Below are 15,006 nucleotides of genomic sequence, written 5' to 3' on the forward strand. Positions count from 1 at the left end.
ATCTTTGAATTAAATGACTTAAGTAATTTTTTTTCTTTGATCATATAGGGATTAGAAAGCATAAAGATCCCTAAAATAAATGAGAGTGTTGGGATGCAGAGATTCTATTGCAGTTTAGAATAGTTAGGAATGATTTTATGCCTTTGCTTAAAATGAATGAGAGAGAATATTGGGATGCAGAGATTCTGTTGCAGTTTAAAATAGTTAGGAATGATCTTGTGCCTTTGCTTAGCTGATGAATAGGGGAAAGATGCACAGAAACTCAGTACTGCAAGGAATCTTACAGGTCATATATATCTTTCACTACAGGAGGATACTCGAGTCTCTGTCAGACAGTCCCCCAGGTTCTCATTTCCATTACTTCATATACTGATTAAGAATCCAGGATGAGATATCATCCAACTGTGCCAGTAAACACAAGGTAGCAGGACTATCTCTGTCTGAAATGTGATTTCACACAGAGTTGAGATAGGAGTTTACAAAGCAAGTGTAAAAAGTACCAGTGTTTTATAGTCAAAGGTAGGAATTAATTTTCCTTTCCTTTCTAAACCAGCCAGTGGAGAAAACAGAAAAGGAATATTTCAAACAACAAAGCTGTCATGGCAAAGAAGATGTTCTTATATACTATTTACATATTCTTTCCCTTCACAATGGAGAAAATACCAATGATAACATAACTTTTCTTTAATATATGTACCTCAAAAGATCAGTGGTTCTTTCCGCTAAGTTTTGTCTACTTTTGGTTAGCATCTCAGAACCATATTTATGGATCTGTCAGGCCTTTAGATCTATGACTCTGCCTCAGTAACTCCAACTTTTACTTAAACTGAGTTACTTCATACCTATTTATGTGAAGTTTTTGCTGGGCATTTCAAAGTACTTAAAAATTCCTCAATCTATTGAAAATTTAAAATTAAAAAAAAAATTGATTTCCTCAGTCCCATTAAATAATCTCCACCCTAAATACCTATTACTAACTACCTTGCTTCCCTTCCAGTATCAGCTTTAGTTTTGAAATCTTAGATTCAAAGCATTCAATTTCCCAGTTAAATGAAAATTAAACATATATTTGTTCAAGAAAGATTTGTAAGCAACTACTTTGTGCAGTGTACTCTTAAGAATCACTGGGAATGTAAAAATAAATAAGAATGCTAGGCCATAAATAATTTATGATATTATAAATAAGAGTATAGGGTACTATAAAACCCCTTGAAGGAAAGATTATTTTCAGAAGGATTAAGGAAAGGCTTCAGAAAATAAAGGACTTTTAAGCGAGACCTAAAAGAGAACACAAAAGACCAAAATGAAAATGCTTAGTGAATACACAGATTCTTGGAAAATCTTGATGATAACTCCAAGGACCCCCACCCCCAATATCTGAGACTCACATTTTGGGAACCAATTATGTACTCCTATTACTACTTCTACTTATTATTTTGTTGTTATTATTATCATCATTATCATTTATATAGCACCTTAGAATTTGCAAAGCACTTTACGTTTATTGTTTCAAGTGATTTTGCCACAAGCGACACCCCTGTGAAGTCCTTATTTTAGATGAGAAGATAATCAGAGAGATTGAATGACTTAACCAACTATTTTGCAGCTAACCTATGTGTGTATATGTATATGTATATATATATATATATACACATATGTATATTTATATACACATATAAATACTTATGTGATCTATTGTATAACATAATAAATATTTAATTTTTTAATTATAAGTTTTTATTGACAGAACATATGCATGGGTATTTTTTTACAACATTATCACTTGCACTCACTTCTGTTCTGATTTTTCCCTTCCTTCTCTCTACCCCCTCCCCTAGATGGCAGGAAGTCTTATACATGTTAAATATGTTATAGTATATCCTAGATAGAATATACATGTGCAGATCCGTACAGTGCTCTTGTTGCACAGGAAGAATTGGATTCAAAAGGTAAAAATAACCTGGGAAGAAAAACAAAAATGCAAGTAGTCCACATTCATTTCCCAGTATTCCTTCTCTGGGTGTAGTGATTCTGTCCATCATTGATCAATTGGAACTGAATTAGATCTTCTCTTTGTCAAAAGTATCCACTTCCATCAGAATACATCCTCATACAATATCATTGTTGAGGTATATAATGATCTCCTGGTTCTGCTCATTTCACTTAGCATCAGTTCATGTAAATCTCTCCAAGCCTCTCTGTATTCATCCTGCTGGTCATTTCTTACAGAACAATAATATTCCATAACATTCATATACCACAATTTATCCAACCATTCTCCAATTGATGGACATCCATTCATTTTCCAGTTTCTAGCCATTCTTCTCTAAATTATAATGTTATCTGGGAGCAGGTTTCTTTGGGGGGGAGGGGCTTCTGGGAGTAGCCTTCCTTTCAGTTCAGGCAGGAGTTAAAGTCCAAATCCTTTGTTTCCGTCAAAATCTTATCTCCTTCACTTGGGGCTCTGTTAGTTTTCTGGAGGCCTTCTGGATCTTGCCACTAGTTAGCTTTGCCTCTGCTAGCTTCTGTCTCTAGCTCCCTCCAAATATCTCCGAATCCAAAGGTTTGTACTTCAGCCTCCAGCCAGCACAAAGATGGAAAATGGAATGAATCCATCTTCGCCTCCGAGAGTGGGCTTGTCCTCTCTGACTTCTGAATGTCCCAGACTGAATCCTGGTTGAGACTCCTAGTTTATATATGCTCTCTTAAAGGTGTGAATCTTGTAGAACTCTAATAAGTACTAAGTACATTAGTGAACTAGAGAGCTGTTAAGTACCATGCTAAATTAGATAACTGACTTAGCACCTTGTAAGAATCCTAACAATATGTTTTTTGTTAATTTGGTTATTGATATAGTAAATTATGCTAATAGTTTTCCTAATATTGAACAGCCCTGCATTCCTGGTATAAATCCTACTTGGTCATAGTCATTTTATTCTGGGGATGATTTTCTATAATCTTTTTGCTAATATTTTATTTAAGATTTTAGCATCAATATTCATTAGGGAGATTGGTCTATAATTTTCTTTCTCTATTTTCACCCTACCTGGTTTAGATATCAGTGCCATGTCTGTATCATAAAAGGAATTTGGTAGGACTCCTTCAATCCTTATTTTTTCAAATAGTTTATATAGCATTGGAGTTAATTGTTCTTTAAATGTTTGGTAGAATTCACATGTAAATCCATCTGGTCCTGGGGATTTTTTCTTAAGGAGTTGGTTAATAGCTTGTTCTATTTCTTTTTCTAAGATGGGACTTTTTAACCAATTTACTTCTTCCTCTGTTAATCTAGACAAGCTATATTTTTGAAGGTATCCTTCCATTTCATTTAAGTTATCGAATTTATTGGCATAAAGTTGGGCAAAGTAACTCCTAATTATTGCTCTAATAATTAGTTAGTGGTGAGTTCTCCCTTTTCATTTTTAAGACTAACAATTTGATTTTCCTCTTATCTTTTTTTAAATCAGATTTACTAAGGGTTTATCTATTTTGTTGGTTTTTTTCATAGAACCAACTCTTAGTTTTATTAATTCAATAGGTTTTTTTTACTTTCAATTTTATTAATCTCTCTTTTTATTTTTAGAATTTCAAGTTTAGTGTTTGACTGGGGTTTTTTAATTTGTTCCTTTTCTAGCATTTTTAGTTGCAAGCCCAATTTGCTGACCTTCTCTTTCTCTATTTTATGCAAGTAGGCCTCTAGAGATATAAAATTTTCCCTTATTACCACTTTGGCTGCATCCCACAAATTTTGGTATGACATCTCCTTATTGTCATTTTCTTGGGTGAAGTTATTAATTATGTCTATGATTTGCTGTTTCACCCAATCATCCTTTAGTATGAGATTATTTAATATCCAATTTTTTTGGTCTATTTTCCCCTGGCTTTTTATTGAATATAATTTTCATTGCATCGTGGTCTGAAAAGGATGCATTTACTATTTCTGCCATATTGCATTTGAGTTTGAGGTTTTTATGACCTGATATATGGTCAATTTTTGTATAGGTTCCATGAACTGCTGAAAAGAAAGTGTATTCCTTTCTGTCTCCATTACATTTTCTCCAGAGATCTATCATATCTAGCTTTTCTAGTATTCTATTTACCTCTTTGACTTCTTTCTTATTTATTTTGTGGTTTGATTTATCTAATTCTGAGAGTGCAAGGTTAAGATCTCCCACTATTATAGTTTTGCTGTCTAGTTCTTCTTGCAGCTCTCTTAGTTTCTCTTTTAAGAATTTAGATGCTACCCCACTTGGTGCATATATGTTTAATATAGATAGTGCTTCATTATCCATGCTACCCTTTAGCAAGATATAGTGCCCTTCCTTATCTCTTTTAATTAGATCAATTTTTGCTTTAGCTTGATCTGAGATCAGGATGGCTACCCCTGCTTTTTTGACTTCACCTGAAGCATAGTAGATTTTGCTCCAACCTTTTACCTTTAACCTGCATGTATCTCCCCGCTTCAGGTGTGTTTCCTGTAAACAACATGTTGTAGGATTCTGGCTTTTAATCCATTCTGCTAACCACTTCCTCTTTGTGGGGGAGTTTACCCCCGTTCACATTTATGGTTAAAATGACCAATTCTGTATTACTTGCCATCTTGTTAACCCGGTTTATGCTTTTCTCCCTTCTTTCCCCTTTCCCCCCCTTCTTTCCCCTTTCCCCCCCTTCCCAGTATTAAGCTTGTGAGCACCACTTGCTTCTCACAGCCTTCCCTTTTTAGTATCCCTCCCCCCGCCTTAGAGTTCCTCCCCCTATCGTACCCCTTTCCCTCCCAGTTCCCGTATTCCCTTCCGCTTAGCTTATTCCTTCCCTTTCCACTTTTCCCTTCTCACTTTTCAATGAGGTGGGAGAAGTTTCACCATAGATTGAATATGTCTAAAATTTTTCTCTTAAAGCCAATTCTGAAGGCAGTAAAATACCCACTATATTCATCCCCTCTATTCTTTCTCTCAGATATAATAGGTTTCCTATGCCTCTTCATGAGATGTACTACCCCCACTTTACCCTTTTTCCTAGCAGCTTGTAGTATTTTTTCCTTGGTCTGATAGTTCTGGAATTTAGCCACAATATTTCTTGGAGTTTTGATTTTAGGGTCCCTTTCAGTAGGTCCCCCCTCTGGTCTGCTCAGCGTGAGCTGCCTGCCGTACTCTCACAACCTGCCCTCAGCCTGCGCCAGATCTGACTGTCCCTGCCTGCGAGCAAAAACAGACTTTTTCTGCTGAATTTCGAGGATATCTCTGCTTGGTAATTATTTGTGGGTTTTTTCAGTCAAGCACTAATTCTGAGGCCTTGTCATGAAATAAAGTATTCTGAGAGCAAAAAGGAGCTTAGATAGATGTGTGTGTTCTCTCTGCCATCTTGGCCGGATGTCTAAAGATTTAATTTTTAGAAATCTGAATTAGTCAACACTGTTGAATCCCTTCAAGATTTTTGTTAATATGTGGAATCCCAAGGCCTTAACAATAGATGGCAGGTTTTCTTGTCTTTTTTTTAACCTTTTGATTTCTTCTTCATTCTTTTGTTGATTATCAGGACTGATTGAAATGTCTGGTTTTTTTCTCATTAGCTACATGTCTTTATGTTTTTAATATGTTTTATCTGGTCTGAGTGACCACTAATTTGTTTAAAACTATCTTTCATGTCATCAGTCTGTTTTCTTAGACTTTCTCTTTAGTTAGACACAGTATTAGGGAGCAGTTAATTGTTCTGCACATTGTGCAGGACCCAAAAGAGCTAGTCTGTCCTTCAGTAGTTTGCAATCCAGTTTAAATAGGAAGTGAAAATGTAAGGACTGAAGTCAAGAAACATGGAAAATACAGATCAGTAGAAGGAACATTGCATTTAAAGTCAGAATTTGATTTTGAATTCTTTTTATTCCCATCAAAACCTTGTGAATCACTCAACCTCCCCAATATTAAGTTAGATCGATTAGGAACCACGAACTTGTTTACACACACACACACACACACACACACACACACACACACACATACACACACACATATACATATATGATTTTTTCAATAGAATATATTTTCTTTGCAACCTATTTATTTTATATTAAGCTTTTATTCTGAATTCTGAAAACCCAGAGATTTACCAAATTGCCAAAAGAGTCAGTGAGAAGAAAGATTAAGAACTACTGGCCTAGATGATTCATTCATTTTATGATTGGAGACATCACTTATCACCACAGGAACCCAATAGAATTCATAGGAGATTTTGTGATCTTGGCTTCATTAGCCCTGTGCTGCTGTAAACACCTGAACCAATAAATTATAAATTATTTATGTATGCAAAAGGAGAAGGAACATAAAATAGTGGAATGAAAAGAGTGGATGGAATCTTTCACAGCAGAGATTAGAGTACAGGTGAAAGGAAAGAGGAATTTGGATTGATTGGGGGAAAAAAGCATGTGGCTTTAACTTCTCAGTGATTGTGGGATGCTAACATAACCTTCATAATTTTCTGCATAAGGATAACAATTAGTTACATAATGAAGGACTGGACTTAGGCATTCCTATAGCCTCTTCTACATAGGAAATGGGAGAATTATATAATTTATCCCAGTCTTTCCAAATTCCTAGTATTTCTCTTAATCCAAGGGGCCTCCTTCCCTTTAGCTTTCTTTTTCTTATATTTTTTATATCAGATTTTAGAGGTATAGGGTGATATACGACAAACAGTTAATTAGTCTATTTCCTGAGAAGATAATTTTTTGTTCAATAATGGTTTTGCCTTCATTTGTATGCTGACAGTTCACATTTTTTTCTTAATTTGTCATGTTTAAAGAGGTACTACTTATTTATTTAAATTTTTCTTTTATATCTGTTTTCTTATGTTTTCTCTGAGTTATTTGTATTTGGTATCTTTAGTTAGCAAAAGAGCATTTATTGTATAATCAACTTACTATGCTATAGATTGTACAGATATAGAAAATCCTATCTGTAACTTTCAGTCCAATCCCTTCCTCCTTCCTGAACCATTTTTTTTTCTGGAAGGATTCCTCTTGTTTTGTATTTAATTTTAATTTTTCAGTTTATGGAAGTGGTAAAGCAGTATAAAATGTAACTGATAAAATTCTTAAATATAAATGTACCAAGCAATGAGTCAGTGAGTCAGTAAAAACAGAATTTCCTCTTCATTTCCTATTGATTTATTTAATACTGCTACATGTGCATGCTCTTGGGGATAGAACAATTCAATGCTATGTCTATCTTTTTCATCTCCCTACTTGCTCCACAGAGATATGTGGATTTTATAGCAAAGATCAAAATACTATTTTTAAACCACTGAACTTGAGGTAAAGTGGAAATATCCTGAAGGGTTTTTGAAAATTAGTGTGAACTTCAAGAGTAGACAGTAGGTCAAAATAGAAAAAATTTAAGAAATATCAATCTAGAATAGGCAAATCAATTAATTAAAATGAAGCAGAGAAGCCAGAGGATGAGAAATGGGATGTTGTTGAGTTAGAAGAAAAAAGATGATGTGGTCTGAAATTTCCGCTGTGCCAACCAAGAGGGAATGCAAAGAAGAAAACAGGATATAGCAAAGCAGAAGTCGTGGGAGGATGAGAACAATGCCACTGCAAGCAATGTAATTGTAAATGGGATAACTATGTCAAAAGCAACATCAAAGTAGATAGAGGAGAGGATGTTAAATTTGCCAGGAAGAGGATTGCATAGTGTTTAGAAAAGATATATATGTTAAGATATGTATACATAATAAAGTACATCAAGCATACTTAGAGGACATTCTTATTATGTGCCTGTAATTATAATACATTTAGAAATGGACTGATGAAATAGGAAAATGATATCATGTTCAATAAGGAAATAGGGATAATTGCATCAGAAGTCCATGTGGAGGGTTAAAAATGGTTTTCATAATTTCTTTAGGATTCAGTTATGTCCATAGAAAGGAAGCTTACTGGTCTTAAATCTTATGAACTTAAGGAGAAAAGGAAACTTGGGAGTTTAGTAGAAAGAAAATGAAATTTCTTAGCAATCTAATTATAGCTAACATTTCTATGATGTCTTACTAGACATTGTGCTAAGTACTTTACTATTATCTTATTTTATCATTTGTAGTTTAATTCCTAATTTCAAAATAAATCTAATTCTTCCCTCTAGATATGGCTCAGAAAAATGATTCTTCATTTTCTGACGTTGTCAAGGAAGTTGTAGAGCAACAGCAATCCCAAACATCTGAAATTGAGAAAAACAAAAAAATTCTGTTCCAATTGCAGGTAATTTCATTCATCATATCTTTGTAAAACATTAAATGTATTTAAAACTACTGCATTAATATAAGAGAAATGATTAAAGGTGACATGATGTTTCATTTTTTAGGATGCTTTTTTCAACCATTCAGTTGTATCTAAATTTTATTTATATGAACATTCTAATCATGTGGAAAATGTGTCATTCTGTGCATAAAATTAGTATAAAATATTGAAATATTCCATAAAAGCAGCCACTGAAGGCATAGTGTACAGTGCAAGAGTTGGATTAGGAAGGCCTGAGTTTGATCTCTCCATTAGACATTTACCAGCTATGTGACCACTCAGATGTAAAACTTCCTAGAGATGCTAAGAGGATCAAATGAGTTAACATGGTAATGTTTTGAGAACCTTAAAAGTACTATTTAAATACTAGTTATTATACAACTTAGGGTTCACCTAAGTGTGTGTATAGCAATTCTTTGTGGTTCCTAAAATGCTTATTAATTCAGTTATTTTCAAAATTGTAGAGCACTAATGACTCTTATCTGGATGGAACTTGGGAGCTATCCTTCATCTTTGAAGTTGGAAAAAGGAAGCATGTGTACTCCCTGACTCTCCTTCAGTCCTTTACAGTCTGGCCTTTGGTGCACTTCTCAACTGGAACTCCTCTCTGCAAAGTTACCAGTGCTATTTTAATCACCAAGACTGAAGGTCCTTTCTCAATATCAAACCTTCTTGACCCGAATATCTGGTTTGGGACAGTTGACAGCCTCTCCTGGATATTCTTTCCCAGTTTTTTGTGATGTTCTCTCTCCTCTCCTGGTTTGCCTCCTATTTAGATGGGTAGTCCCTCTCAGTCTCCTTTCCTGGCTCATCATGCACATCATAGACTCTACCTGTCGGGAAGCTCAGTCATCTTCACTCCTTTCTCTAAGAACTTTCTCATCTCCCATGGGTTTAACTTTATCATTTATGCCTATCATCAGCCTAATGCTCTCTCCTAAGGGCTCATTCAGTCCTCCTTAAACTCAATCATTCCTGCAGTTTTCAGGCAGGTCTAACTCTTCAGGATCCCGCTTGGGATTTTCCTGGCAAAGATGCTTAGAGTAGTTTGTATTCCCTTCTCCAGTTCATTTTACAGGTGAGTCACAGAGGCAGACAGCTTAAGTGACTTGTCCAGAATCACACAGCTCATAAATGTCTAAAGTCAGATTTAAATTCACAAGAATGAGTATTTTGGATCCCAAGTCTGGCACTTGATCCACTGCATTACCTATCACTTAAATTTAATTCCACTTCTAAAAGTGAAATCCTTATTCTCCCCCCAACCCAAATTCTTTCTTCTTCCAGACTTCTTTATTTCTGACAAAGGTGCCACCATTCTTCCTTGTCTCAGGTTTGTTACTTTGTCCACCTTCCTGGCTCTCAGTTCTCCCTTATGCTCCATACCCAGTCAGTTGCCTAACCTTGCCATTTATACTTTCACAGTATTTCTCACATATGAGCCAATTTCTCTTTTCATGGACCTACCACTTTAGTTTAGGTCCTTATCCTCTCTCTCTCTCTCTCTCTCTCTCTCTCTCTCTCTCTCTCTCTCTCTCTCTCTCTCTCTCTCTCTCTTTTTAGAAGCAAAGCAAAGTTTATTTTACATTCTTGCAAGCCTGTTGAGCAGAAGGGAGGAAGCACTGCTGGAGGGCAGGGTCAACACTTTTAATCCCTAACACAAATAGGGATTTCCCACCATTCCCACCATTGATCCTCATCCTTATTGGCTGAGGATCTTACATTCTAAATGCGGGAACTACCCAAGAAATTGAACTTGACCAATACTACATAGTTGCCCATATTTGACTGAAATAGGGAGACACTGATGTCATAGGAGGATAGCAGGAAGGGGACTTAAGTATGCTCTTGACTGAATGCTTAAAGTCCTTCAGGCCTATTCAAACTCTGAAGCAGATGAAGCCTTATTCAATTTTCTCAACTGTCTTGAAAGATCTCACATCATCTTGTTCAGTCCCCCCTCTTATTTGTACACTTAGATCTCTTCAAATTCTTGTAACATAATTTCACATTCCCTATATAATTCCTCATCCCCTTCTGGCTCCTGTTGGTCCTCTTGGACCACCTGCTCCCATCCTTGTCCTTTTAACACCATCAATGTAACAGACCCTTCAGTTTTCTCTTACTGAGAGTTATAAGGCGAAACCAAAGGAGCTGCTTCCACCAGCTTTCCCCAAGCCAGGACCACCAAGAAGTTATTGAACGGTGAGGTCCAGGTCTGTAAAGGAACATGAGCAAGTTTCTTAATGTTCTTAGTGACTTCTTTTACTAGATTTCCATTGTCATCAATCTTTATACAACAAATATACAAATCTACTTTCACATAAACTCCCCTTTACTCAGCCAACAAATAATCCAGCACAAGTCTATGTTGTAAAACAGCCTCTCTGGTTTGAGGAGCTTGGTCAGCCAAAAGATCTAGTGCCTCAGCCGTCTGATTAGTGATAATCTCTATAACTGCTTGAAGATTAATTATTCTGTTCAACATATATATTGGGGTTCTATATCCCCAACTTCCATATTGAACCCAGGTGGCTGGCTCATACTCTTTAGCTATTCTTTCTGGAGGCCAGGCATCATCCCACCATTTGCATCTCCAGTCTGAGTAATGGAGGTATCTAAACCCCATTTCCCTCTTCCCAAATCACCATACAACTGAATCCCTAAATATTGGTTTGCCTATTCAGGAAGAAAGAAAAATTTTGGCCTCATTAGTCCAATATAGCAAATCCCTGTCCAATTAAGAAGTAGGTGAGTATAAGCAATTAAGCCACAGATCCAATATTGACCCATTAGAGCAGGTTGTTCCCTCGAAAATATGTCTGAACTCTTCCTTGTAAAAGGGTAATATTGATGGTCTCTTGTCCTGAGGGGACCTTCCCCTACCAAGGTGACATACTGACATTTCCATAAATCTTGTTTCTTTCTCCAACTATAATTGGCAACTGGCCATTGACCTATTAGGTAAGAGGTATTCCAAAATGTGGGAAACAGAATCCCATGTTTCCCAGGTGTCCCTGGGGTGACATTGTACCAACCCCATTGATGTCTAGACAGGTAAAAACTTTTAGTTTTCCAAATCCTTGCAGCCTCCCTCGTATCTCTTAGAGACAGAGAGCCAGACAAAAGAAGGCCTTTTGTCAATCCACAGCAATTCCTAAGGAATTGTGCCAGAGCTTAGAGCTCCAACGACGACTGCAAGTCGTCCTCTTGAATGCAGTGTCCACAAGATAAGGAAAGAAAAAGTTTTTTACCTTGTCCAGAGTTAAGTCCATTCACATACACTATTTCCCAGCTTCAAACTTTGCCCTGTCTGATTTAAGCAGTATGTCCCTTTCCTACTTTCTCTCAATGTTTCTCTTCTAAGTTCCAGAAATTAGTCCCATTAGGAATTTGGGATCAGTTACTAAGAATCCAGGCTGGGCTTAAGGGGATAGGTACCCATGGCCATTGGCTCTATTGTTGGATCCACCACAGATCCAACAATTTGATAAATTAAAAGTTCTCCTATATTCTGCATGAGCAGAAGAAACTGGTTCTTATCTCTGGAAGGTAAAGATCTGGTTTCTATGGCTGTCATGAGGAAATAGGTAAAGCCCCATGAGGGTTTCCCAAAGTAAGTCCCAAAGTAATTAATGTAAGAAAACAAAAGTCATACAGTTACAATGCACTGGATTCAGAATTTGTGTTCCCATTCAGTAGAGGTCCCCTCCTCAAATGTAATTTGAGGTCTCCCCATCTTCAACTGTCCACTTGGATAAAGGTGGCCCAGGAACGAGGGTATGAATAGCAGTGTCTGAGGTCAGTGTCATCTGGTAGGGTCCGACCCAGCACAGAGTCATCCTTCCAGGAATGGATCAACGCCCAATCTCCAGCCTGAATTCTATGAACAGGGAAACCTCTGGGTTGCTGCACAGCAAATTACTTGACTGGTCTGTTCTCTACTGAACCGATTGGAATTTTACCACGGAGTTTTTTCCCTTTGCTTTGCTCCGAGTTTCTCCACTTCGGGCCCACTTTACCTTGGGGAGCAAGGAGAAACCCCTGGATGCTGGCGGGCTGCCTAAATCAGGGCAGGGTACCACCCCACTAGCACCCCAAGGGTTCACCTACTCACCACAAGTAGTGTGATCCCAGACGAGCCCCCAACACTGTGTGGTTCAGAAATGGTGAGGGTCACCATTTAATTAAAAAAAAAAAAGCTGGAGAGATCTCTAGAAGCAAAGCAAAGTTTATTATACATTCTCGTGAGAAGGGCAGCCACCCATCCAGCAGACATTCAAAGGGAGGAAGCCCCTTAGCCTCTCTTGTCCATATTCTTGCAACAGCCTCAGTGGTTTTTCTGGCCTCGAATCACTCATGATTCTAGTCTATTCTGCACACTGCTGCTAAAGTATTTTTTTTTAAGTACAGATCCAATTTCAATGACTCCTATTGATTTGAGATAAAATATAAACTCCTTGGTTTTATTTTTAAAGTACTATATACTTGGTCCCAATCTATCTTTCTAAGCTTATTGTACACTAGTTCTTCTCTCACACTCTGCTATCTAGCCAAGTTGACCTCTCTGTTCATCACAACACTCCATTTTTTTTATCTTCATACCTTTGCATTGGTTGCCTCCCTTGTCTCTGGAATGTATATCCTTCTTACCTCTACCTATAGCATCCCTCTCCTTCTTTAAAATACAGCTCTGCCTTCTGAATGAAGCCTGTCCTGATCCTTCCTGACTCTCCTCAGCTCCTAATGTCCTCCTTCCCTTAGTACCCTGTATTAATTACTTTGTGTATATGTATGTAAACATATTTATAACACATGTTTTTATACTCCTTCACTGGAATGGTAAGTGTTTTGTGAGTAGGTATCATTTCATTCTTTGTACTTGTATCCCTATCACTTAATAGTTCTTGGTATATAATAGGTGTTTAATGAATATTTATTACTCTATTGATTGATAAGCATAAAAGAGCTGAAATGATTACACTTCATGGGTATGGCTAAAAAGACAAATATACAAAGAACAAAGTATTTAAAAATTTTTTATGCAGAAAGATTTTTATTTAATTTTAATCTGTAGTTACAATTAAAATTTCTGCCTTGTTTCCAAATTACTACATAAGATTTATGGCAAACTCAGATATCTTATTGTTCAAAAAGAACCTGAATTCCACTAGCATAGTATTCCTGAACCCAAGATCAGTTCCATGTCATGTTAAGCCTTTAAATGATGGCTTTAGTACAAAGATCTTCAAGAATTACATTTTAACTTGAAAATATACTATCATCACCATCACCACATCCAACAACAACAATAATAAAAAATGACAAATACCATGTATTTATATAAAGTCAGTGATTTTCAATTTTTTTTTAAATGGATGCTAAGACTTACCTGTCCAAATTAACTAACTTGGAGTAATTTAGGCATGTTTTTAGACTTCCTAATTCATATACTTGGGTAGCTCTGTACTTTAGTGGATAAACTACTGGGCTTGGAGTTGAAGACTCCTCTTCATGAGTTCAAATCTTTTTAAAAAATTTTTAATAGCATTTTATTTACAGGTTATATGTATGGGTAATTTTACAGCATTGACAATTGCCAAACCTCTTGTTCCAATTTTTCCCCTCCTTCCTCCCACCTCCTCCCCTAGATGGCAGAGTGACCAGTAGATGTTAAATATATAAAAGTATAAATTAGATACACAATAAGTATACATGACCAAACCGTTATTTTGCTGTACAAAAAGAATCGGACTCTGAAATATTGTACAATTAGTCTGTGAAGGAAATAAAAAATGCAGGCAGACAAAAATATAGGAATTGGGAATTCAATGTAATTAATGGTTCTTAGTCATCTCCCAGAGTTCTTTCGCTGGGCGTAAGTGGTTCAGTTCATTACTTTTCCATTGGAACTGATTTGGTTCATCTCATTGCTGAAGATGGCCAGGTCCATCAGAATGGTCATCATATAGTATTGTTGTTGAAGTAAATAATGATCTCCTGGTCCTGCTCATTTCACTCAGCATCAGTTCAGTTAGTCCATGAGTTCAAATTTGTCCTCAGACATTGACTGTATGACCTTGGATAAGTCACTTAACCCTGTTTGCCTCAATTCCTCATCTGTAAAATTAGCTGGAGCGGGAAATGACAAATATAGCATCAGTATCTTTCCAAGAAAACTCCAAATGGTATCAGAAAGACTTGGATACTATTGAAATAATTTAAAGAAATTTTTCACAAGGGCTTTTTGGATATTTATAACATCATTTGTGGACCATAAAAAATTATCAACTTTTAGAACTCAAGCAGTGGGAGGTTGATGTATCTAGCTTAAAGCTCATCATTGACTGCGATTGCCTTAGCAAATGATTTCACAAGTCTTATGTAGCCCATGGGCTAGATGTTTCCCACCTCTGCCTTAGCAAGTAATATTTTTCCTTTCTTTCAGTCTTTGACCAAATAATATAAATTAGCATAGTTTTAGATTTAAGCATTGATATCAAGGCATCAATTATATTGTGATGACATGGATAATCAGTAGACCAACATTTTTTGTTTGTTAAGCAATAGACTTTTTAATTATATAATAAAAATATGTTCCATTCTTTAAATCACTTTCACATATTTATCTTGTTTAATTCTAACAGCTCTCCAAAATAGAATTATTGTTATTAACACAAATTTTTAAACACATTGTCAAAATATAATGTTACAAC

General features: G+C 36.1%; 1 protein-coding gene across 1 annotated transcript in view; it reads left to right on the forward strand.

Moving 5' to 3' along the window:
- Positions 1-2,656: 2,656 nt before the first annotated feature.
- CCDC122 (coiled-coil domain containing 122) overlaps positions 2,657-15,006 on the forward strand; it is a 31,167-nt gene continuing 18,817 nt past the window's right edge. The window contains exons 1-2 of the mRNA XM_051991104.1: positions 2,657-2,711; positions 8,136-8,251. Of these exons, the coding sequence (XP_051847064.1) occupies positions 2,657-2,711; positions 8,136-8,251 (171 nt within the window). The remainder of the gene's footprint in view (positions 2,712-8,135; positions 8,252-15,006) is intronic.

Source organism: Antechinus flavipes, chromosome 3, assembly GCF_016432865.1.
Source record: "Antechinus flavipes isolate AdamAnt ecotype Samford, QLD, Australia chromosome 3, AdamAnt_v2, whole genome shotgun sequence".
Classification (NCBI taxonomy): domain Eukaryota; kingdom Metazoa; phylum Chordata; class Mammalia; order Dasyuromorphia; family Dasyuridae; genus Antechinus; species Antechinus flavipes.